Source organism: Ovis canadensis, chromosome 7 (genome assembly GCF_042477335.2).
Source record: "Ovis canadensis isolate MfBH-ARS-UI-01 breed Bighorn chromosome 7, ARS-UI_OviCan_v2, whole genome shotgun sequence".
Lineage (NCBI taxonomy): Eukaryota > Metazoa > Chordata > Mammalia > Artiodactyla > Bovidae > Ovis > Ovis canadensis.
In genome coordinates this window covers 60,262,554-60,285,501 of record NC_091251.1, presented here as the reverse complement: position 1 = coordinate 60,285,501, position 22,948 = coordinate 60,262,554, and the positions used below count along the sequence as shown (strand labels likewise).

At 44.5% G+C, this 22,948-nt stretch overlaps 1 protein-coding gene across 5 annotated transcripts in view; it reads right to left on the bottom strand.

Moving 5' to 3' along the window:
* Nucleotides 1–9,810: 9,810 nt before the first annotated feature.
* Nucleotides 9,811–22,948, bottom strand: part of ANXA2 (annexin A2) — a 45,239-nt gene continuing 32,101 nt past the window's right edge. For all 5 annotated transcript variants that reach the window (XM_069596332.1, XM_069596334.1, XM_069596331.1 and 2 more), the window contains exons 5-13: nucleotides 21,080–21,193; nucleotides 17,864–17,954; nucleotides 16,873–16,952; nucleotides 15,492–15,551; nucleotides 13,733–13,826; nucleotides 12,974–13,069; nucleotides 12,474–12,532; nucleotides 11,148–11,270; nucleotides 9,811–10,179 (exon numbers count right to left, since the gene is read on the bottom strand). In XM_069596332.1, coding sequence (XP_069452433.1) covers nucleotides 10,120–10,179; nucleotides 11,148–11,270; nucleotides 12,474–12,532; nucleotides 12,974–13,069; nucleotides 13,733–13,826; nucleotides 15,492–15,551; nucleotides 16,873–16,952; nucleotides 17,864–17,954; nucleotides 21,080–21,193 — 777 coding nt within the window. In that variant the 3' untranslated portion in view covers nucleotides 9,811–10,119. The remainder of the gene's footprint in view (nucleotides 10,180–11,147; nucleotides 11,271–12,473; nucleotides 12,533–12,973; nucleotides 13,070–13,732; nucleotides 13,827–15,491; nucleotides 15,552–16,872; nucleotides 16,953–17,863; nucleotides 17,955–21,079; nucleotides 21,194–22,948) is intronic.

The window sequence follows — 22,948 nt, the reverse complement described above, 5'->3', positions numbered from 1 at the left end:
CCAGTCACTAAGCTGTTCCCAGATAGAACCAGTACTATGGTGGGCAAGTTTTTAATTCCCTGCAAACATCCAGGCTCCCCCATCAGAGGTCAGGACACTCCAGGCACTGTGTGGAGGCTGGTACTGTTCCTCATCTCTGAACCCAGCTGTCCCAGGGCCAGGCTACTTGCTAAAGGCTAGTTGCTTCTTCCTTTACTCCAGAACCCTTCCCTTGAAGACAATCCAGGTATACATCTTCTTGAACGGGACTTTGGAAACTCAAAAACTGCCTAACTCTTCCATGAAGCAAGGGGAGCCTGACTTTTACTGCCTGAACCTCAGTCCTCCCTTTTCAGGATGGGGAAGGAAACCTGCCTCTCGCTCTTTCCTGATGAACTTACTGCCAAGGAAACAAGAGCTCATTCTCAAAAGGTTGTCCTGCCAAACTGTTAACAGTGTGATTAGCTCTAGTTGGAGTTCCAGTTGATTCAGATTTTCTCCTTTATACTTTTCTGTAGTTTTGAACTTCCTATAGTGATTCTGTGTCTTCTTCCTGTACATCAGGAAAAAAGTACAAAAATAATAAAATTACTGTTTTAAGGATCGTTGTTGTTGTTCATTTGCTAAGTTGTATCCAACTCTTTGTGACCCCATGGACTGCAGCACTCCAGACTCCCCTGTCCTTCACTATCTCCTGGATTTTGCTCAAACTCATGTCCACTGAGTTGGTGATGCCATCCAACTATCTCATCCCCTGCCTCCCTCTTCTCCTTTTGCCTTCATTCTTTCCCAGCATCAGGGCCTTTCCCACTGAGTTGGCTCTTCGTATCAGGTGGCTAGTGTATTGGAATTTCAGTTTCAGCATCAGTCCTTCCAGTGAATATCCAGGGTTAATTTGCTCTAAGATTGACTGGTTTGATCTCCTTGCAGTCCAAGGGACTCTCAAGAGTCTTCTCCAGCACCACAATTCAAAGGCTTTCAGGACTACCTCTTACAAAACCTTTCCAGATGTTTTATCCCAGGTGAGAATCAGCTACTGTGGACCACCAAATATCTTACCTGCGCCTCCATCCTAGCCTTTATCGCTCTATATGGTCAGCACTGCCTTGTTCTTCTTCCAATTCTCAGTGATTAGTCACCAGCATATAGTAGGCTTTCTACTGAATATGTTAATAAGTCAATAAATAAATAAGTGAATGACTGACAGATCCTGTATTACCTGCTCAACTCTGGAGTTTAAAATGTTTCCTAGTCATAGATGAGTTCATATCTATCTATTAGTTCATATTAGGACAAAGGTGATCTTTTAAGACCAAGATAGTTTTCCCACGCTCAGGAATCCAAGAAATATGGCAGTCTTGCTGATATAGAAACCTAAAACTTGTTTGAAATATTTGTGTATTCCTGATCCAAACTCCTTGCTAATCCTGGTATTAATTAATCTTTCAAAATTATTAATTATCTTTAATAATTAATTAATCATACTTGGAAGTATGATAGCCTTGGGCTCTAATGGCTAGGAAAGTTCTAATTGTCCTTACCTACTACTTAAAAAGGACAGTCACCTCCACAGCCGGGTTCCATTGACATAACATCTTTTATGGTTTGTTTCTTATTAATAGAAAACTGATGGTTCTATTACCGAACAACAAGGGTTGCAGGGAAGGGCTAGTGACCATTCTAAATACTCAGCCCACTTCTCTATTGTGATTTCAGGGGTTTAAGAATGCTCTCTTGAACCCCAGCCATTCTCCATTTCTTCACTAACTCCTTGATATGGGAACAAAGACTTCATTCCAAGATAAAGCCTACCCTATAAACTTACCTTCAAGAAAGAGACATGGCTAACAACGCTGTCAAGATTTCAGCAGCATCCCACAGACACTGAAAGGAGAGAGAGGCCCTGCAGAGACCAAGCAGGGGAGTTTGGAGAACTTAAGTCTATCCTTAATCAGTCCCAGTTTTGCCCAGAGCTTACCTAGCTTTCAGACTAGACATAGGCTATCTAATGGTAGAATCCTTGGGTTGGGATTTCTCTAAAGCCTATATAACATGGCTTCTGGTTCGCTCTTCCTTTACCCTATACTGTGGAGAACAAGACTGAGCAGGATGATTAGGGACGCAGAGCTGGTAACTGCACAAATGCAAAAGAGGACTTGCAAAGGGGGAAGTGTGTTTTTTTCTGTTTTAAGAAACCTGCTGACATAGGGAATGCTCCCATTTTTCTGCAGAAATGCTGCCTTCAGTGGACAAAATTCAGCCACAATCAAGCTAATTGAATGCACAAATGTAATATTTTTCCTGGGCACCTCCAATTTAATGCTTGATGAAATCGTGTCTTTCGCATATATTTACAAAAGCTTTTCTTCATCCAGAAATGTCTGTTAAAATTGCTTATAGATGCTGAGATAGCAAATCACTCTTCTAATGTAATGAGATAAGTCATCTCTATAAACTTTGCTTGCTCAAATGTACTCGCATAAAAGAAATCAGGCTACAGGCTTTTTTCAATAAATAGAATGAACAACTAGAACTTGATGGCTATAGCATGTTCTGCCTCATTGCTAAGAGATGTTTAAAATTGCTCCCTCTCTCTCTCTTGAGCAGCGCAGTTTTCATTTTGGTAGTTGATGGAAAAAGGAGGTCAGATAAACTGATGTGGATAAGAAGCCAAAGCTGTTTGTCAAAATGTGGGGAGAGGCCTGGAGATTGGAGTCATTTTAAAAACTAAAAATTGATTTAAAAGATTTCTGTCCTCAAATCATTTTTCTTGCTAAATGTAGCCATTTTGTAAGCCTGGTTTCCTCTGCTCCAGCTATCTTTACCAATAATTTATGCCAAGGGAATTTCACCTACTGGGAAGAATTGTATGTACAATCATTGGTGTATATCCCAGGAAGACAGGTCCGAAGATCAGAGCCCATGGTAAAGATGAGGCCTTGAGAGCTTTAGCCATCTGTTTCTCAAGATTTGTCTTCCTACTCTAATCTGGAAGCCAACAATGTGACACAAAGGTTTAGTAGGCCATCTCACACACCCCCAGGGTCACCATATAGGGCTGTTATGTACGGCTGCTCAGGCCATGCACTGTGTAAGTCCGAGGGGACATACCATTCACATAGGCCGCAATGTGAAGGGTGTCATCTGGAGCTGTGCAATGTAACAGTCCTATCCAGGGCCACCATGCAGGTCAGGAGAGAAAAAAAAATCATATCTTCTCAGTCATAGTTTAATTAGTTTAATAAGTTTTTAAATCATAGTTTAATAAGTTCCCACAGCTACACTGCATGAATTTATCTTTAACTTCTCCAAGAATACAATCAGAGTTCTTATTATCAGCTGCCAAAGTATGAAAGCCTGCCTGGTGCCCTCTTCCTTCTCTTTACAAAGTGAAATTGGGAGAAAAGTCAAATCCTCAGATGGTTCTTTACTTCAAGAAACGGTTTGGACAGTGGACTGTGGAGGACACTCTGAAATCCAGAATATGAGACTGAATTCCATGTGCCGTTTCTGTTGGTTTTGGAAAACACTAGGCAGCCACTGGTCCATTCAGGGGAGACAGCAGGCAGCGTCTGGAATGGTTCTCTGGGGGCCTTCCTTTTGCCAGTCTGTCTTTTGGATTTCTATTCACACCTGCTGGGGGTTCTAGACCAGCCAGGCCAGGGGCCGGGAGCGCCTGCCCCGCCCTGCCTTCTCCCTCCACTTTTCTGTCTGCTGGTGAAACGCACTGTGTGATGGGAAGAAACAAAGCCTAAATACTGCTCAGTCCCCTCCCTTCTTAGGTCAACACCAGAATGTGGGGGAAGCAGAAAGTCTCCACTTCGTAGGCAGTTCTGTGAACTCTGCCCTCAAGCACATGAAAAAGTCTATTTTGGGATGAGAGGAATCAAATCTAATATGCATAGGAGGAGACATTTGAGAAAAACCCCTATTTTTAGCCAAATTTGCATTATTATTATTATTTTTTTAATTGAAGGATAATTGCTTTACGGAAGAAGGCAATGGCACCCCACTCCAATACTCTATGCCTGGAAAATCATATGGATGGAGGAGCCTGATAGGTTGTAGTCCATGGGGTCGCTAAGAGTCGGATACGACTGATTGACTTCACTTTCACCTTCACTTTTCACTTTCATGCATTGAAGAAGGAAACAGCAACCCATCCCAGTGTTCTTGTCTGGAGAATCCCAGGGACCGGGGAGCCTGGTGCGCTGCCGTCTATGGGGTCACACAGAGTCGGACACAACTGAAGTGACTTAGCAGCAACTGCTTTACAGAATTTTGTTTTCTGTCAAACCTCAACATGAATCAGCCATAGGTATACATATATCCCCTCCCTTTTGAACCTCCTTTCCATTTCCCACCCCATCCCACCCCTCTCGGTTGATACAGAGCCTGTTTGAGTTTCCTGAGCCATACAGCAAATTCCTGTTGGCTATTTTATATATGGTAATGTAAATTTCCATGTTACTCTTTCTATACATCTCACCCTCTCCTCCCCTCTCCCCATGTCCATAAGTCTATTTTCTATGTCTGTTTCTCCATGGTTGCCCTGTAAATAAATTCTTCAGTACCATCTTTCTAGATTCCGTATATATATGTTAGAATACGATATTTATCTTTCTCTTTCTGACTCACTTCACTGTATAATAGGTTCTAGGTTCATCTACCTCATCAGAACTGACTCAAATACATTCCTTCTTATGGCTGAATAAGAGTTGACTCATTGGAAAAGACCTTGATGCTGGGAGGGGTTGAGGGCAGGAGGAGAAGGGGACGACAGAGGATGAGATGGCTGGATGGCATCACTGACTCGATGGACATGAGTTTGAGTGAACTCTGGGAGTTGGTGATGGACAGGGTGGCCTGGGTTGCTGCAATTCATGGGGTTGCAAAGAGTCAGACAAGACTGAGTGACTGAACTGAATATTCCATTATGTGTATGTACCACAACTTCTTTATCCATTCATCTGTTGATGGACATCTAGGTTGCTTCCATGTTCTAGCTATTGTAAATAGTGCTGCAATAAACATTGGGATACATGTGTCTTTTTCAATTTTGGTTTCCTTAGGGTATATGCCTAGGAATTTGCATTTTCTCCATTTTGTTTTCAAAGTTTTTGATCATCTTTACTATCATTATTCTGAATTCTTTTTCAGGTAGTTTGCCTATTTCCTCTTCATTTATTTGGACTTCTGTGTTTCTAGTTTGTTCCTTCATTTGTGTAGTATTTCTCTGCCTTTTCATTATTTTTTTTTAACTTATTGTATTTGAGGTCTCCTTTTCCCAGGCTTCAAGGTTGAATTCTTTCTTCCTTTTGGTTTCTGCCCTCCTAAGGTTGGTCCAGTGGTTTGTTTAAGCTTTGTATAGGGTGAGATTTGTGCTGAATTTATGTTTGTTCATTTGTTTTTCCTCTGATGGGCAAGGCTGAGTGAGGTGGTAATCCTATCTGCTGATGATTGGGTTTGTATTTTTGTTTTGTCTTGCACAGGGTGCTACTGGTGGTTGGGTGATGCTGGTTTTGTATTGAAGTGGTTTCCTTTGTGTGAGTTCTCACTATTTGATTCTCCCTAGGGTTAGTTCTCTGGTAATCTAGGGTCTTGGAGTCAGTGCTCCCACTCCAAAGGTTCAGGGGTTTATCTCTGGTCAGGAACGAAGATTTCACAAGTGGTTTGTTATGGAATTAAGTGAGATTAAAACAAATATCCAAAAACAAGAAACCAAAGATGAACCCCAGAATAATGGCAGTTCCAAAATCAGGCAAATAATAATTAAAATAATGGAATATACACATATACACCCATGCTGCTGCTGCTGCTAAGTCGCTTCAGTTGTGTCCGACTCTGTGTGATCCCATAGATGGCAGCCCACCAGACTCCCCCGTCCCTGGGATTCTCCAGGCAAGAACACTGGAGTGGGTTGCCATTTCCTTCTCCAATGCATGAAAGTGAAAAGTGAAAGTGAAAAGTGAGAGTGAAGTCGCTCAATCGTCTCCAACTCTTGGCGACCCCATGGACTGCAGCCTACCAGGCTCCTCCGTCCATGGGATTTTCCAGGCAAGAGTGCTGGAGTGGGGTGCCATCACCTTCTCCGATACACCCATGAGCAAAGTCAAAACAGTCCAACAAAAACAGAGTACAGTAGATTGACCTGGCAAACAAAGAAAATCAAAAATTATATTTACCAGTTAAGAATGAAACTAATTAAAGCACAAACTGGAAAACAAAACTAAAGCAAGGTGCCAAGTGGGGAATAAAGCAATGAAAGCAAAACTAACAAATATGTTGAGAAGAAAGAAAAGAAAGAATAGATAGATATGCAAAGTTAAATAGAGGTGGATGAAGATTTTCATACACTAAAGATTAACTGCAAGGGGAAAAGAACAGTAGGAAAGGCAAACAAAGGAATAAATGTAGAAAAAATATAATCGGTTTAAAAATTAAGAATTAAAATTATAAAAAAGAGAAAAGAAAAAAATGGAAGAAGAAAGAAAAAAAGGAAAAGGAAAACTCTACAGAACTGCCAAAACCAAATGTAGAGGCAGAGGTTTATAACAACAATATAAAAACGTGACTGAGGGGAAAAACAAACTCAAAAGCTTAACTGGATTTCATACTGCCAATAAAATCAACAAGTACAACAGAGGGGGGAGAAGTCCAAAAGGTTCTACAGAACAAGTCAAAAAATAAATAAATAAATAAATGTTTTTACTGAGTCACTGCTGTCAAGAGTCCTTTCCCACACCGGGAGTCACAGTCCACCTTTCCTCCCTAGGATGCCCTCCAACACTGCTGATCTCTGGACCTGCCGTGGGGGCAACTCTAGTCTGGTCCTATTCCTGTGTGTTCTTGCCTTCAATGTCCACAGTTATCAGCACTAGTGCATTTTCTTTTGTGGGAGCTTTCAATGGCTTTTTATATATTCCAAAGACACATAGGCTGTCTAGTTGACTGTACAGCTGGTGGGAAGGTTTTCGGTCTTCCTCTTAGCCATACCGCCCGCAAGTTTCAACTGTGGTTTTATTCCCTCCACTGCATGTGGGCCGTCCACTGGGGTGTGCTTCTGAGGCTGCCCTGGAGGACTTGGGTTTGTCGCTGTGAGGGCCAGGTGTGGAGGTGGTGCAGCTGCTTGGGTCGCAGGGGTTCTGGCAGCACCAGGTACTCCAGGGGGGTGGTGACTAGGGCAGCAGGAAATATATGCTCTCGAAGGGTATGGCAACCAGTATTGGCCAATACGCTCCAGTATTCTTGCCTGGAGAACCCCTCTCCCTGACAGAGAAGCCTGGCAGGCCACAGTCTACAGGGTTGCAAAGAGTCGGCCACATTAGAAGGAACCCTGCGTGCATAGACGGAAGACTTTTTTTGCCTGTGGCAGCTGGGCCCCAGTAAGAGTTGAGCGTGAAAGCGGTGCAGCTGCTTGGTTTACGGGGACCCTGGTGGCGCCAGCTGTGCAGGGACATGGACTGCCTTCGGCACAGGAGTTATGGCCCTATCAGAGTCTTTGTTCCAGCCTCTTGTAGCTGGCGATCAGGCCTCTTTGGCCAGTCTTTCTCCGCCTGTTCAGGCACTTAAAGGGTTCCATTGCCTGGGGTCCTTCTCTGTTGTTTGGTGCCTCAGGCACACAGAGGAGCCCCCTGGCTGGGATTCTACTGTGGATCGGAGCAGCAGGCACTTAAACGGACACCCTGGGTGGGGTCCTACTCTGTAGTTTAGTGCCTCAGGCACTTGCTGGGCCAGCCTCTCCATTGCTCAGCTACCGATGCTGGCCTGTGTGTGGAGAGAGGCTATGGTGATGGCTCCATCCCCTATGCTGGACTCACTGGTATCGCCTTGCTTCCACGGCTGCTGGGCTTTCTTTCACAGGCATTTCCCCCCACAATCTCTTCCCTCACATCCCCCCGATCTGTCTTTTCACAGTCAACAGCAGCCCTCACCCTGGGATTGCTCCACAATCCCTCAACTCCAGCTTCTAGCCGCTGCACCTTCCAGGGGACCAGCATTCCTGTCTGGGGTATACATGGCTGCGGCAAGGACTGTCTGATTCTCATTCCATTTAGGGTGGCACAGATCAGTTGTTTCACCCTCAGCCTTAAATGTTTTTCCTCTGCCTCTGACAATTGCCCTGATGTGGGGGTTGGACCCCTGCTTCAGGTCCCCAGCTCATCGAGAGCAGGTCCAGTCCCACTAACACTCCTGTTTTTCCCCCCTGGTTCCTTCATCCTACCAAAGGACATGGTTCTATATATTCTTTTCCACTGGTCAGGTACTCCTGCTCACTCTCAAGTGGTGTTCTGCATGCATTTCAGTGTCTGAAGGTGTATCCCTGATGTATCCCCGATGTATCCATGGAGAGATGTACTCCAGGTCCACCTACTCCTCTGCCATCTTGTTCTCCCTGCTAACTTGCATTTTAAAGAGTATCTCATTGGATTTACAGGCACTTCAGGGACCACTTAGGGACTCAATGAGTTATGTTCCATCTGAGTTTCTACCTAAAGTTTGCCAGAGGTCAAAATAGCAAATCAGTCAGCTCACAGATGTCGCATCATGTACTTAATATGGTGTTGTTTTCACCAGATCTGAAGGCTGAAAAGTAGGGCAGAGGTTCTCCAGATTCCCCTCTGTGTCCAACCAGCCCATTTCACACCTGCATTTCCATTACTGCCTAGACCCTGCAGGCCACCAAGTGCATTGGACATTAGCCAGAAGTCAAGAATTAGCAACTGCCAGAGCATCCTCTACAAATAGGAAACGTAAGAATTTAGGGAGAGTTATCAACACTGCCCCAGCTCTACCCCCAGCTGAGGGGAGATACCTGTATGAGCAAGCTGTCCGCAAGGTCCTGGGCTAGGAGCCTAAGAACAGCGTCTTCACCTGGCGAATGGAGACAGATACATCAATACACATACCTGTTTAGCTTGCAGCCTAGCCAATCCATGGAAGGAAGGACCAGAGACCACGTGAATCTAGGAAGGCACCTGGCAGGTTGGGAGGAGATTAAGAGGGAGACGTAATTCTCACTGCACTGACCCTTTGTGCCTTTTGAAATGTGAACCAGGCCTAAGGATCAGCTCTCCTCCATGATCAAGACCATGTGAAGTGTGTGGAGAGCTTCCTGCCAGCTCTAACACTCTCCCTTAGATTTCAGGGTGAGGTTGAAATGTTTCTTTCTCTGGGTCATCCTTCTCAATCCTCCCAGGCAAAACCGCTTTCTTCTCGGTGCACCTGTCCACTTGTGTTACACTTCCTGGATAAGAATGCTGTAGCCTGACTCACTGACATGTGAGCCCTTGAGGTTGGGACAGGGTGGTGTTTATTCCTCTGACTCTTATGGGAATATTTGCAATATTTGCTGAACACACCATCCCACCCCTTTTCCCAGTTTGAGGCCCCTGCAGATGCTGGTTTTCACCTGTATAAAGATGAGCAGAGATGAAGGGGTCATTCTGGGATTTTCCCCAAAGAAACTTCTCTGTTTATCCCTTGGGTAAACAGAAATGCCTAATACAATCTTCTGTTTATAATGAAAGGTGCACCCAATCCACTTTTGATACGCCTCCTCTGCTGTCCCAATACACTAGGTGCTAACCACATATGGACACTGATTATTTGAAATGTCAATAGCATGACTGAGGAATTAACATTTTAAATTATTTCATTTAAATAAACATAAATGTAAACAGCCACATCTGGACAGTAGCTACCATATAGGACAGCTCCTTTCAAGAGCTTTCCTCCTCGAGGGGACAGCCTTACCAGCTGAACAAGACAACCCTGAAGCATGTCTTGATTTTGAAACAATTAATTGAGAGCAAGGTCCACAAGTACCTGTTCCTACAGTAAAAATTCAGTTTATTCATCTGTTTATGACACAGTACTCGAGAGGCAAAGTGTTTCACATCATAGATTTCACTTCCAAATCCTTGGAATGTTCATTTCTTTGGCTATAAAGAGGGACTAGCTGGGAAAGCCAGGTAATGCATAGGAAACTAAACTAACGAAAGAGCGGGTGGGGTGGGCAGCGCTAATGTCATCCTCCCAGGGATGGGCACAGGGGGCTGTTAGCCGCAAGCTGACTGTGGAGAACTGTTAGCTGGAGCATGGAGCAGCCGTCCTGGATGCTTGGGCCCTCGCAGGGGTTCAGTCATCCCCACCACACAGGTACAGCAGCGCTTTCTGGTAGTCGCCCTTGGTGTCTTGCTACAAATGGCCGAGAAAAAAAGAAATTCTAGGTCAGGAGACAGATCCAAATTCTGCAGCAACAGAGAAGCAGGCCCATGGCACATGGAGGCCCTGTGGGACCTGCCCAGACGCCTCCACCCCATCAGAGGATCCTCAGAGAGTGGTCCAGGGGGATTACTGCCACAAGCGTAGAAAACAGGGGGTTCTGGGGATTAACATGGTACGTGAGCAGAGGACAGAACCTGGTCTGCTCCTCTTGCACTGAGGTCCTGCAAATACCACCCTCTTTCTCCCCAGCCTGCAACCTTTCAGAGAAGACACATGAGGCCCCTTGTGGGCGTGGGAAGAAGCTGATCGATTAAGGAAATAATTACTTAGAGTCTAAATGGCCCCAGAATTTTAAACCTATGCCCCATGAAACCTAGTTGTAGTGAACTCAGCTCTGAATTCATCCCTGGTGACCACTGACATGCCTTTGACATTTTCAGGATCTTTCAGAAAAAGGGGTTTGCAACATACGTCTGAACTAAACACAGGGGGAGGGACCACAGTGACTGCAATCAGTGCTTATAAAAGGATGCTCCATTCCTCCAAAACAGGGACAGGCTAAACCAGGGGACGAGACGGGGGTTCTGAGTGAGGAAATGTTGCCCAGGCTTATCACAGAGGAGTTTTAAGAAATGCAAATATAATAAAATGCAGTTTGAATTGACTGAAGTCTTTTCAGGATGTTAGCAAGTTTTACAGGATCACTGTCATAAACACCAACTATCACTGTAGAATAGGTGTGGGAAATATAAAATATTTGCCTGATTCTTTAACTTTCCAGGACATGTTGTAATAGCACTTTGAGAATAAACCCCTGATATTTGATGAGCAGCATCTCTTCCCTGGGGAGTTAGGAAATAGGAAACCACCATTTTGCCACTGTTCTGACAGACACCCGCCTGAGACCCCCAGCCCTCTGATGGCCAGGTGGGGCTTACCTGAATGTAGTAGTACAGGGACTTGCCGTACTTTTTCTTGAATTCAGATCTAATTTTCAACATGTCCACTTCACTGCGCGAGACCATGATTCTAATCAGGACCTTGTCGCGAGTGCCCTTGCCCTGAAAATCAAATTCATACTCTAAGATACAATTCACTGACAATGTTAATCATTAAAAAGGAGTCTAGCGGGGACTTGGTGATCCAGTGGGTAAGATGCCAAGTTCCTAACTCAGGGGGCAGGGGTTCAATCCCTGATTGGGGAACTAAGATCCTGCCTGCTGCACAGAAAAAAAAAAAATATATATATATAGTAATAAAAAAAGAAGTCTAGTCGGTTCTCTTGCACAAAGAACTGACCTAGGTTCTTGATGCTGCCCTAAGAGATTACAATGATAACAGTGAAACTGCTCCCTAAAGAACACTGAGCATCTTGGAATTCCAAACACACCAGTGGCACAAACCCCTCCACACCATGCATTTAACAAACGTGAACTGAGCACTAACTACTGCAAGGCTCAGAGTTAAAGCATGCGAGTTCACCCATGTAACACAAAGCTCTTGGCTCTTTGGGGCTTGGGGAGCACACGTAACCACGTTCACCACAGCTCTGTGCCATCATGAATGGTACAAACAATAAGAACCACTGAGTTTACTTCCAGAACCTTACACCAGAGAACAGGTCAAATGTGACATGGAACCTAAGGGGAACGGGAAGAGAGGCCGTGTGGGTAAGAGGGTGGCCCAGGAAGAGGCGGCAAGGGCTCGGAAGCCAGAAAGCACGAGGCACACGTGGGAAAGGGGATGGGACTGTGGGAAGAGATGGCCACTGAAGGGAGAACTGCAGGGCTGGCTTTGGACTCATACAGACCCAAGTTCAAGTCCGGCTATGCAACCTCAAGCAAGCCGAAAGCTTTCCAAGCTCCATTCTCCTCCTCTAGAAAGAAGATGGCCACACAAGCCCCATAGGTCTTTCAGTAATGATTTATGATGAGGTCAGCCGCACAATGCCTACGGCACAGTGGTTGCTCGATAGCCTCTCTCTTCCTTGCCCATCCTCACTCTGGGGCACCAGCGGGGAAGCACTGAGAAAGCTGAGCAGGAATCTAACGTGATCACCATCTGGCATTTTCCGTCCCATGGCACTTTGTTTTCTGCCTGTCCAACTGCAGCTTCCCTCTGACAGGTGCAAGCACAGCTGACCAGTGTGGCCACCTAGACCTGAGGTCTCTCCCGCCATCCGTTAGTTACAGAGACTTAGTTTGGGCCACAAAGAAAGGAAAGCCTAGTGTGGAAACATGGGCCTCTCGGCAGGCTGCTCTTACCTTCATGGAGTCATACAGTCTGTCAGCGAAATACAGGGGCTTGTTCTGAATGCACTGGACTGCGGGGAGGAGAAAAGGGTCAGCAAATGGGCTGCACAATGGGAAATGCTCAGGGAAAACCGGGGATGCTCCAAAGCCCCGAGTGCTTTCAAATCAGGGGAGTCTGATGGCCATAGAAACTGACGCATATATGTGTGTTGCCCCCAAGGACAGAGCCCTTTCCCTGGTTATCTTGTTCTGCCTGGGCAGCTCTCCATCCTACCAACATAACCCCGTCTTCAGTCCCACATCTTAAATTCATACGATGAAGATTATGAAACTACCTACAACATGTAAAGAAGTCACACTTCCCAAAGCCACCCGAATTTTCAGGGTGGTCATTTATTACTTCTCTGCTTCAGCACAGTGGACTGAAAGCTGATGTCCACTAGGATGGGGCAGGGGCGGGGGTGGGGTGTATGTGTGTGTGTGTGTGTGTGTGTGTGTGCGCACTTGCTTACCCAGATTCAGAAAGGCATTTTCCAGGTCTCCTTTGACCTCCTTCTTGATGCTCTCCAGCATGTCATAAGGGCTGTAGCTCTTGTACCTTTCAAATACTAAAGAAAAGCAACAAACAATTATTGTAACAGCCACTAAGAGAGCTGTCAATGGTCACCCACAGAGTTACACATCACACACACACAGATGATCACAGCATTCTGGGGGTTAGGGACTGCCTTGTGAACCAGGGCCAACACTGCACCAGTTGCCCTGGGGCAGCCCTCCCATGCATCTGTCCTGAATGGCACAGCCCAGGGCGTGTATTTTGACCATCTTCATCTCTATAGAGTGGAACCCATTTTATCTAAGCTACTAGAACCAGTATGTAGCACCCAGCCAAGTCCATTATTTCAAAAAATGTGGCAAGAGAAAATGACACCTATTTTATCTAAGCTACTAGAACCAGTATGTAGCATCCAGCCAAGTCCATTATTTCAGAAAATGTGGCAAGAGAAAATGACCTAGACAAGAAGAGGCAGCCCACCAAACAGGCACCAAACATGGAAAATATTTAGGGGAAAAAAAAAGCATCCAAAACGGGAGAGAAGGTTGAATGGGTTTGGCGAGGAAAAATGCGTGAGATCATAGGGTACAGAGTGGAGAATGAACTCTGTTCTGGCAGACCCGAGCCAACACAGACACCCGCTGGCAATGACCCGTCTGGGAGGGCCCTTCATTCGGGCCCCGGGACGCTAAGACCTCCCCAGAGCAGCACCCACCTTTCTGGAGGTGGCACACGCTCCGCTCAGTCATGATGCTGATCCACTTGGGAACATCAGTTCCTTTCCTCTTCACACCAGCATCATAGAGATCCTGTGAGCACAACCAGCCAGGAAAGTGAACCCCACAATCCAGAGAGCAAGGTCATTAAAAACACATCACACACACACAAAAGAAGAAAAAATCTATGCTTTCAAAGTGCCGAATGAGAGAGGATGGCACGGCAGGCACAGGAAAAATGTGCTATTTTCTTGATCAGTGTCAAAGTCTTGCTCCGTCCTGAGGCACGGACACGCATATGAGACTAGGTTGTTTGTGAGGCTGATGCTGAACCAGTCTTCCCTGAATGCCGAGGGAAGAACCAAGAGCTTCTACTCATCTACAGGATAAGCCAATGCTCACTAGTGCCTCCAGCTCGCCTCCATGTGGCCCTTCCATTTACTGAAGACAGCTGCAGGTCAGGTGCCCACCCTGGGCTTCTTAGAGACTGAGAAAATGATACAGCTGGGAAAAAAAGCTGCTTCAACCACATTCTCAGTTTCTAGAAAATTTACGGGCTACAAGTAATGCTAAGAATGTCAAGGAAGGCGGGAGAAAGGCTTACGCAGGAGCCAATACTCATTGAGTGACTGTCCACTATCTGGGCGCTGCAAAGCCTAACTTCCATTTCTTTATTAAAAAGCTTTTTCTACCTTCTGCTAAAAGTGCTGTGTGAAATATACTGAATTTTAAAACTAAAATGAATTAAAATTAACCTTGTTCTTCAGCTCCGCTGAAATACACTGAGACATCTGTCGACCCTCTGGGAAAGGCAGGCAGTTCACAGTGATCTGAATCAGCTTCCCAACTAGTTCTCAGTGATTATGGGATGAGAAGCAGCAGGAGTTTCATCTGGCCAGAAAGGAAGGAAGGACCTCTGCCTCCCTCGTCTTCTCCCCCACCACCCGGGGCAGTGGGCTTCTCCGTCCCTGGCCACGCCTCTACCACCCCCTTCCACTGCTGTGTGTTGTATACTGTATTAGGGTTCTTTTGCAGCAACTGCACACCAGTGCGCGCAGCTGTAGCACACCCTGCGGAAACTGGTTCCTCCATACAAGCAAAGCTTGAACGAGCAAATGTGAGTCAGCTGCTGATCCTGGAACTAACACCGGCATTAGAAGGTTGTATAACTATGGCTCCCAGAAAGTGCAAATGAAGCCCACAGGTTCTTAGACGTTTCTCACTCCCAAACATGGAGCCCACCTCCTCTCCCGCTGTCTGGAGGCTGGACCTAGGGACTTGCCTCTGATGAACAGAGTGTGGCAGAAGTGACAGTGTGGGGCTCTTGAGGTCACATCCTAAATGGCACCTGGCTTCCTCCTGATGCTGTCTCTCTCAGATCACTCCCTCTGGGAGAGCCTGCTGTCACACTCTGGGAACACTCAGACAGCCCCTTAGCGAGGCCCACGTGGAAAGGCACTAAGGCCTCCTGTCAACAGTCACGTGGGTGGGTCATCCAGGCAGCCTCCTGATGCAGTCAGGCCCTCAGAGGATGCAGCCCTGGTCAACAATTTGTCTGCAACCTCATGAGAAGCCCTGAGCCAGAACCACCCAGCCAAGCCACTTCCCAGTGCCTGACCCACAGACACTGAGGGGTAATACACGCTTGTGGTTCTAAGCCACTGAGTTTCGACGTAATTTGTTACTCAGGACAGATAACTACAAAGACTATCCAGAGACTAGGAAACAAAACATCAAACCAAGAAGCTTGGCACTGACCCTGGCGTCCTGATCTATCAGTTCATAATCAATGACAGAGCCATCCTCTGCTCTCCGACCCTGAAAGAAAAAAAAAGAGAGAAAGAACATCAAACGTGTATCTTTGTACATTTTAAAACTGAAAATGTTGATTTCTCCCCAACTCATGTAAGCCACTATTTACTGAATGGACACCCTCTGAAAATTATTCTTCACTTAAAAGTCTAGGCAAGACCAAGGATTGCTACAATTGAGGCAGTGAAGTAGGGGGCTGTACCCTCTGTGGTACCCATTCCTGGGCTAAGCACCTTATAGAATCCACCCTCTGTCCACCCCTTGAAAAGGTAATGATATTTAAATTCCTTCCCTCAGAGAGCACACAATCCAGAAGGAGAAATAAGGATGGGATAAATGGTAAAGCCAAGTATCTGTGGCTCTAAGCAGATGTGAAATGCAAAAGAAGGGAGAAATCCGTCAAGTAGTATCATCAGCAAAGTCTATGGACAACGCGGTACAGCTGAGGTAAACCCAAAGGATGTGTCAGATGAGGGTGGTACAGGGGAATGGGAGAAAGCCCCTCCACGCAAGAGGAAAGTCTCAGAGGAGTGAGGTGAGCAGGGGGAAAGCCTGGGGAGGAAGACTAAGGGAGGGCCAGGGTACAGAGGATGCCTGAGGCAGTTGAGGGTTTGTATGTGATACAGCAGAAATGAGTTTCGATCAGGGTATGAGTAAAACAGTACAAGTAGATTTCAAAATGATGGGTAGGTGACCAGACTCAGGGCAGGTGGTAGAGAAGGGAGCTGGGGAGGGCGGAATGGAGGTGTAGGTGGCCAGGATGGAGTGTGCCCACTTGTCTTCAGGGTTCCTGGATGAAAATTCCTCTTCCCTTGCAGCGCTCAGAGTCATTAAACTGCACATGGGTCAGAACTCAGACTTAGAAGGGAAGTGCCTTTCAGCTACATTAATGTGTTAACCTTGGCAAACAAGCAAAGAGCTTCTCCCCAGGCAAACCACTACCTGGGCAAACCATCCCCTAAGAAATTATAACAGGTGAAAGAAACAAGAGGGTCACTTCCCACTGGGTCCTATGTGACAACATAGAGAGGCAAAACGACTTTCCCCAAGTCACAAGGCTGGCACAGAAATCCAGGCCAGGAGCTAAGAGCTGCCTCTTCCTCCTCTGGCCCCAAAGTCCACCTGACCATACGGTTTTGTAGGATAAGAAATCCTATTATACAAAAATGACAACTCTGCAGTTGACAGTGCAAACCCACTGTCAAAATACAGCTGGAATTTCTGATGCAGGCCCAGAGGACTGAGTTAATTCGCTCCCGAGTATAAAATGAGGTATGTAACTTACTTTGGGAGGAAGCAAGGACAAAGAAACGAGCGGGAAACTGACCTTTGCGAGGGCGACCATCAGCTTGCGGAAGTCGCCAGATGTGTCAGAAACAATGTCCTTCTCCAGATCAGTCTTGTACACTTGGAAAACAACACATCTGGTTTAACACCTCCTGCCTACGCAGCCAGCCACCCTACCCATCCTCTGCCCACTAAGCCTCTGAAAAGCAGAAATCTGTGGCAGCGTGGATGTACCCCTAAAAATGAGGGTGGATTCTCAAGAAGGAATTTTACCCTCATAAAATCAGAACTAGTATTATTATATTATTATCAGTGACAAGCAATACACAGAGCAGGATCAGACAGGGAATTCTCAAGCTCGCCTTTGATTAGGGACCTCCTGTCTAGCTAAAATACTATTTCCCAAACTTCTTGATTATACTTATTTAGAACATGAAAAAATTTGGAGGACTACACACACACAAACACAATTGTGCTTTATATCCACTGATTGAGAAAATGCACAATGGCAAAAAACTAGTAAGAATTAAAGGGTACTTTTGAATGAATTTGTATTTTCCTACTCAACACCTATGTTGAAATGAAGTACCGCACACCAGGCACGCTGCATCACTCACTCCACCTCTGGCCTCCTCTACTGCTTGGTACACATGGTTCTGCTGTCTCTTGAAACAATGACCCACAGTCAAGTCTGGGAATCGCCTCAGCAGACACAGGACAGCACTCAGTACATGAAATCCACGGGGGATACTTTCTACTTCTCCCCATCAGATCTCTTTTGTTTCATAGTCTCTGCTTTCTCTCCCATATATCCTTCTGAACTAGTTTTAGGGGGATGTAGTCACAAAGCCCAGGCTATCAGGAGATGGAGGAGAGTGACCTGGTCACAGCAAACCCCTGGACAGTCCAGATGGCAGGTATTTCTACACATGGAATCCAGGGATCCTATCCTGAACACCAGACCAGGGGGCCAGGATAGTGGTCCCAGACACAAGGTAGAGTGGATGCACCATGGACCTGGGGCTACTCACTTTCCTTGTAGACTCTGTTGATCTCCTGCAGCTCCTGGTTGGTCCTTGAGCAGATGATCTCAATGAGAGAGTCCTCATCAGTCCCCAGCCCCTGGGAACCAGGCAGCACAGACATTAGCAGGGAAACCCCTCCCGGCCACTAGCCCACTTCTCTGAACTCAATCAGGTAAACTGCACGCATGAGTTCGGTCTACAGTGCGTCCCTTTCTGCATTCCTCCTGAGGGATCTGTACTGAGTCCTTGGCACAAGGTAATGTTATATTCTATTCCTTTAAGGAAAAAAAAGCTTTACTAGAATAAAGGACAGTTTAACTGGCATTTTTTATTTTTAGCTCAACTATATATATATATATATATATATACACATACACACACACACACACACATATATATATATTTCCCCACTATATATAAACATATAGTTAAATGGGAAGAGACAGTAATGGAATATACCAACATGTTAGAATACAGCCCTTTTTGGCGATGGGTTTATAAAATGAATAACTTCATCTTCTCTTTGTTTCTTTATTTTTCAACTCCTCTAATAATCAGCCATTATTTTCACAGATAAGAAATCATTTACTTTATTACACAATTCTGCTCATTAATTTAAAATAAAGGAATATAGAGATTTTGTTGGCAGCCAGCATTGTTAGACTGAAATAAGTCTTTTATGAGGAAAAGGTATAGATAAGATAAAATTTTTAGCTTTACCTCTTTGAAATGTAAAACTGGGTTAATGTTAAAAATTTCATTCTTGTACTTCCATTTTTGCTTGATTACTATGCACTCTTCAGGCATTTTAGAGAAGCAAAAGGAAATAATGAAGCGCCAAATAAACCTAGACACCAACACTTTATTAAGGAATGAGAATTTGATGGGTGATGTATTCAAATTTAATATATACACTTTTGAGCTGGCGTGCCAGATAGCTTGAAAGGACTCAATGAAACATGTATTTCAAAGCTGGCTTCATGATCAAAGTCAAGATTTAATAATCAGGATTCTCTAATACTCATCTTTCCGAATATGGAAATATCACTTTGAACTAAGCAGAATTACCACTGTTTAAAATGTAAATCAATTATAAGGTGTTAATACAATAAGAAACTTACTTATCCACATGAGAAGTGTGTCAGCTATTAATTAAACTTATTAGAGTTTATGTGCCCCTGAAAAAGTAGTTTGTATAATATGAGCTAAGCCTCAGGTTAATAGTTAATTCTGAATTTTATTCCTCAATCTAATCTATGAGCCAAAGCCTCTTCTCCCAGAGTTTTTAATCATGATTTGTAGAGGTGCTTGCAAAACCAAAATTCCTTCCCTTAGCAAAAGGTCTACACAACATTCTATAAGAATATTATACAGAGACTACCAAGCATCTTCACATATTTTAAGGGGCAGTTTGTCAATCTCGAGGATGTAAATATAGTCTAAAAAATAACTCATGCATTGGAAGAAATGTTATTTCTTAACATTGTTGAAATGTAAAATAGGTACAGCAACATAGATTTGTTTTCTTGCATCACTGATATGCCCATTTTAACACAGGAAAATTCTGAGTGTTTTTTCTCTATATTTAAAAGTGACCTTGGCAATTTCAAACTTGGCCCAAGCTCTCCACAGACTGTCCACAGTTCCCATCACAAGGGCAATGTCTACTGTACCATACGGCAGATATTGCCAGTGGTACTGCCAGAAGTCAAAACAGATTTTTTTTTAAGCATTGTTCAGTTAATGTCACTCGAAGCTTTATGGATTTCAGAAGGGTACTCAGCTGTGATAGCTAATGGATGAGCTGGCCCAAGGTCAAAGATCCAGCAGTCAAAGCACGTTTCATTGGACCCAGTTACAGAGATTACAATGGTGATGGACAGCTCTCACGGGTCTGTTTCAGGTCACTAATACCTAATAACAGATACAAGTAAAATCGCACAAATCACAAATGAATTCTTGAAGAAAATAAGATAGACTGATCTGAAGTGATGATGGTGAGAAGAAACTCAGGAGAGGCTGGTTCATCCACGGCTCCAAAGGTCCCAAGACTGAGTGTTTTCAGTGTTCTTTTTATCACGCAGGATCTTTAAGTGTTGTTGACATTCTTATCATTCTTAATTATACCTTCCCTCCAACATAGTCTACTTAGATAACTCAGAGCCAGTCTGCTCAAATAAACTGAGCACAGCTTGGGCTTAAGCTGGAAAACTGATTTCAGAGCAAATAGCAGCCCTGAGCTATTAATTTCTGGGCCCTGGAAATGCCTGGCTGGGAACCTGCCTCCCTTTCGAAGTATTCTGTGGGAGAAGCGATGACAACTGAACTGTAACATTAGCTAGTGACAGGCTTACAGGTCTGTCTCTCCGTTAATTCAGAAATGGTGGCATCACAGAAAACACGCTCGGACTTAGAATGAAACATCAGAACTGCAGCTTCTGCCTCTGTACTGAGGCTTTACCCAGCTTTACCAGCAGAGGGCAGTGACACATTATTCAAAGTGTCACAGGCACCTTATGAACGGATTCTATGCTCTGCTGTAACACGCGTTTATGTTTCTGTATCTATTACATTTATGTAACACTTGATGTTTTAGGTACACATAAAATACAGGGGCACTTGCAACCTGGAATTTTTACTATCTACTTTAACCTTAAAATCCATGTTCAAAATAACTGCAAAAATACAAACAACATTCAGTAGTATGTGCTTTGAAAACATAGGAACCATTCACAATCTGAAATCACACTTAATATCCACTGATATTCTGATTTTGCCCGAAATCTGAATCAAACAGTGGGACCAGCAAGGAGAAGGTCAGAAGAAGAAACAACCAAAAGAACATCAGCAGATTTCTGTTAAGCTTCACTTAACAAAAGCTATGAGTTTTACTTTCGCCTTAATGTCATAACAAATCTTTTTTAAGGAGGAAGTGTAATCAAGGAAGTAGTTTTTCCAAATGGTATTCCAATTGCCCAGGTGCCAAGCAGTAGCAGCTGGTAACTGACTTCTCTGCATCATGAAATTTCTTTACAGTCTTAAAAAAAGTAATCGAAATATTTTTGGTACAAATCCTGAGACTTAAAGCTTCAGTTCATTCCCCCAAAATGACTCCAAATGAGAATTCAACAAAACTGAAAATCACCTAATTATACTCAGAAAGCTGTAATTCACAAATATTAATGGCAGATTTGACAGAGACTGCATTTTACACATGTTTACCTTCATGGACGCTTTCAGCTCAGAAGCATCATACTGAGCAGGTGTTTTCAAAAGGCCCAAAATCACTGTCTCCAGGTGGCCAGACAAGGCTGACTTCAGTGCTGATGCAAGTTCCTTCAGAGAAACAGGCGAGAACATGGAAAAGTTGGTTAGTAACTGATAGCTCCTTTAAAACTAGTAAGACAAAAATAGAGGCCTGTGTTTGTAAAGCAGGTTGTGATTCTTTGACAACTCTGGGGTGTTGGGTCAAAGTATTCTTCAACTGCATTCCCTTTGGCCAGACCCAAAGGTCAGAAACTGGAAGATCAGACCTTGCTCTGATAAAATCCAAGCTGATTTTGCCTTCTCCCCCATAAATAAAATGAAACCAGAGCAGCACACAAAGCCTCAAAAAGCTATGAGTGAATGCCTTTCACAACTTGCTTACACTCACCCGTGATTCAGCCTACAGAGGGCAGGGTCAAGGGCCTTGCTAAGAAGGAGGTGGTCAGAGTGGGGAGCTGCCAGGGAAGCAGAGCCCTCAAGGCCTGTTGATAACTTCCTATAAAAGACTTTGTGCAACTATGCCAGAGGTGATTCCAGAAAGTCTCCAGCTGAAACCAGAGGCCACCACGTGGCTAGAAGTAGGTCATGAAGTTTTCCTATGCAAAACACTTCACCTATTGAGAGAAACTCTGTTTTCCATGCCAAGTTGGAATGGTGTTGACAGAGGTAGTGAGGATAAAGTCCCCCCATTCACTCCTTAACTTCCCCATTGTGTACTGTTTCTTGAAGGTTCCACTGTCACCATAAAAAATCCACTGACTGATTTCAAGTCAGGGGCCTGAGTCAGCAATACATATGCAGACATATCCCAATTCAATGTGGCTTTTACAGATGCTTCCTCAGGGATTATACTTCCTACAAACCATGAGCACTGAGTGATGGCTGAACTCTCTTGTTACAATAATGTTTCTTCTTTCTTTCCACTTTTTCCCTCTTCTTCTGTCCCTTCTTTCTTCCTCCCCTGCTCTCCAGCAGCACCCATGGCATCTATGATGTTTAGCCTCTAGAGGTGTGTGCAGGCTTTAGGGGGTGATGTACAGCCTGCTTCAGAGAATCTTCTCAAATCATTCACAAACGTTGAGAACCGAGATGGGTCTTAGAGATAGTCTGGACCAATTCTTTCATCACCTACTTTCTCCGGCTTCCCCAAGTCCTAGTAACACCTAGCACTTAGGAGGGGACTTTCAAAGCTACTCCTTCCAATTATAGCACCAATTTTCCAACTTGGAACTTTGAGGTTAGGTAATTCCAAATTTAGTCTACCCTTGACACTTCCCTCCATCCATTCTCTGTTCAGATTTTAAATAGCATCTGGGCACCTACTGACTTCTTCCACATCTATAATAAACTTCTCATGGGCGGTCAACTTCCTGCTTCTCACACTGTTAAGCACAGGGCTTTGCACTCTGCAGAAACTCCAGATATGTTTGACAAATAAAATAAGACCATTCCTTATATAGAGAAACCTGGCATCTCCTTGAACATGAAAGAAACATTAAAATCAATCCTCTGTCCCAGCACCTGTCTACTTGTACTAGCTGTACCCATGCTTGCCTCTTACCCAGGCAGCCTTGGTCCCTATTGTTAAAGACTCTACAATACAGGGCTTTTCCCATTATTATGTAAACAATAAGGTTCTGCTTTGAGGATTTCCTTTAGAAAGTATCTCAAGGGACTTCCCTGATGGTCCAGTGGTTAAGACTCCATGCTCCCAATGCAGGGGGCACAGGTTCGGGGAACTAAGATCCCACATGGCGCACAGTGTGGGCAAAATAAAACAAAAATAAGTGTGCAGAAAGTTATCTTAAGTATTTTATGTATCTC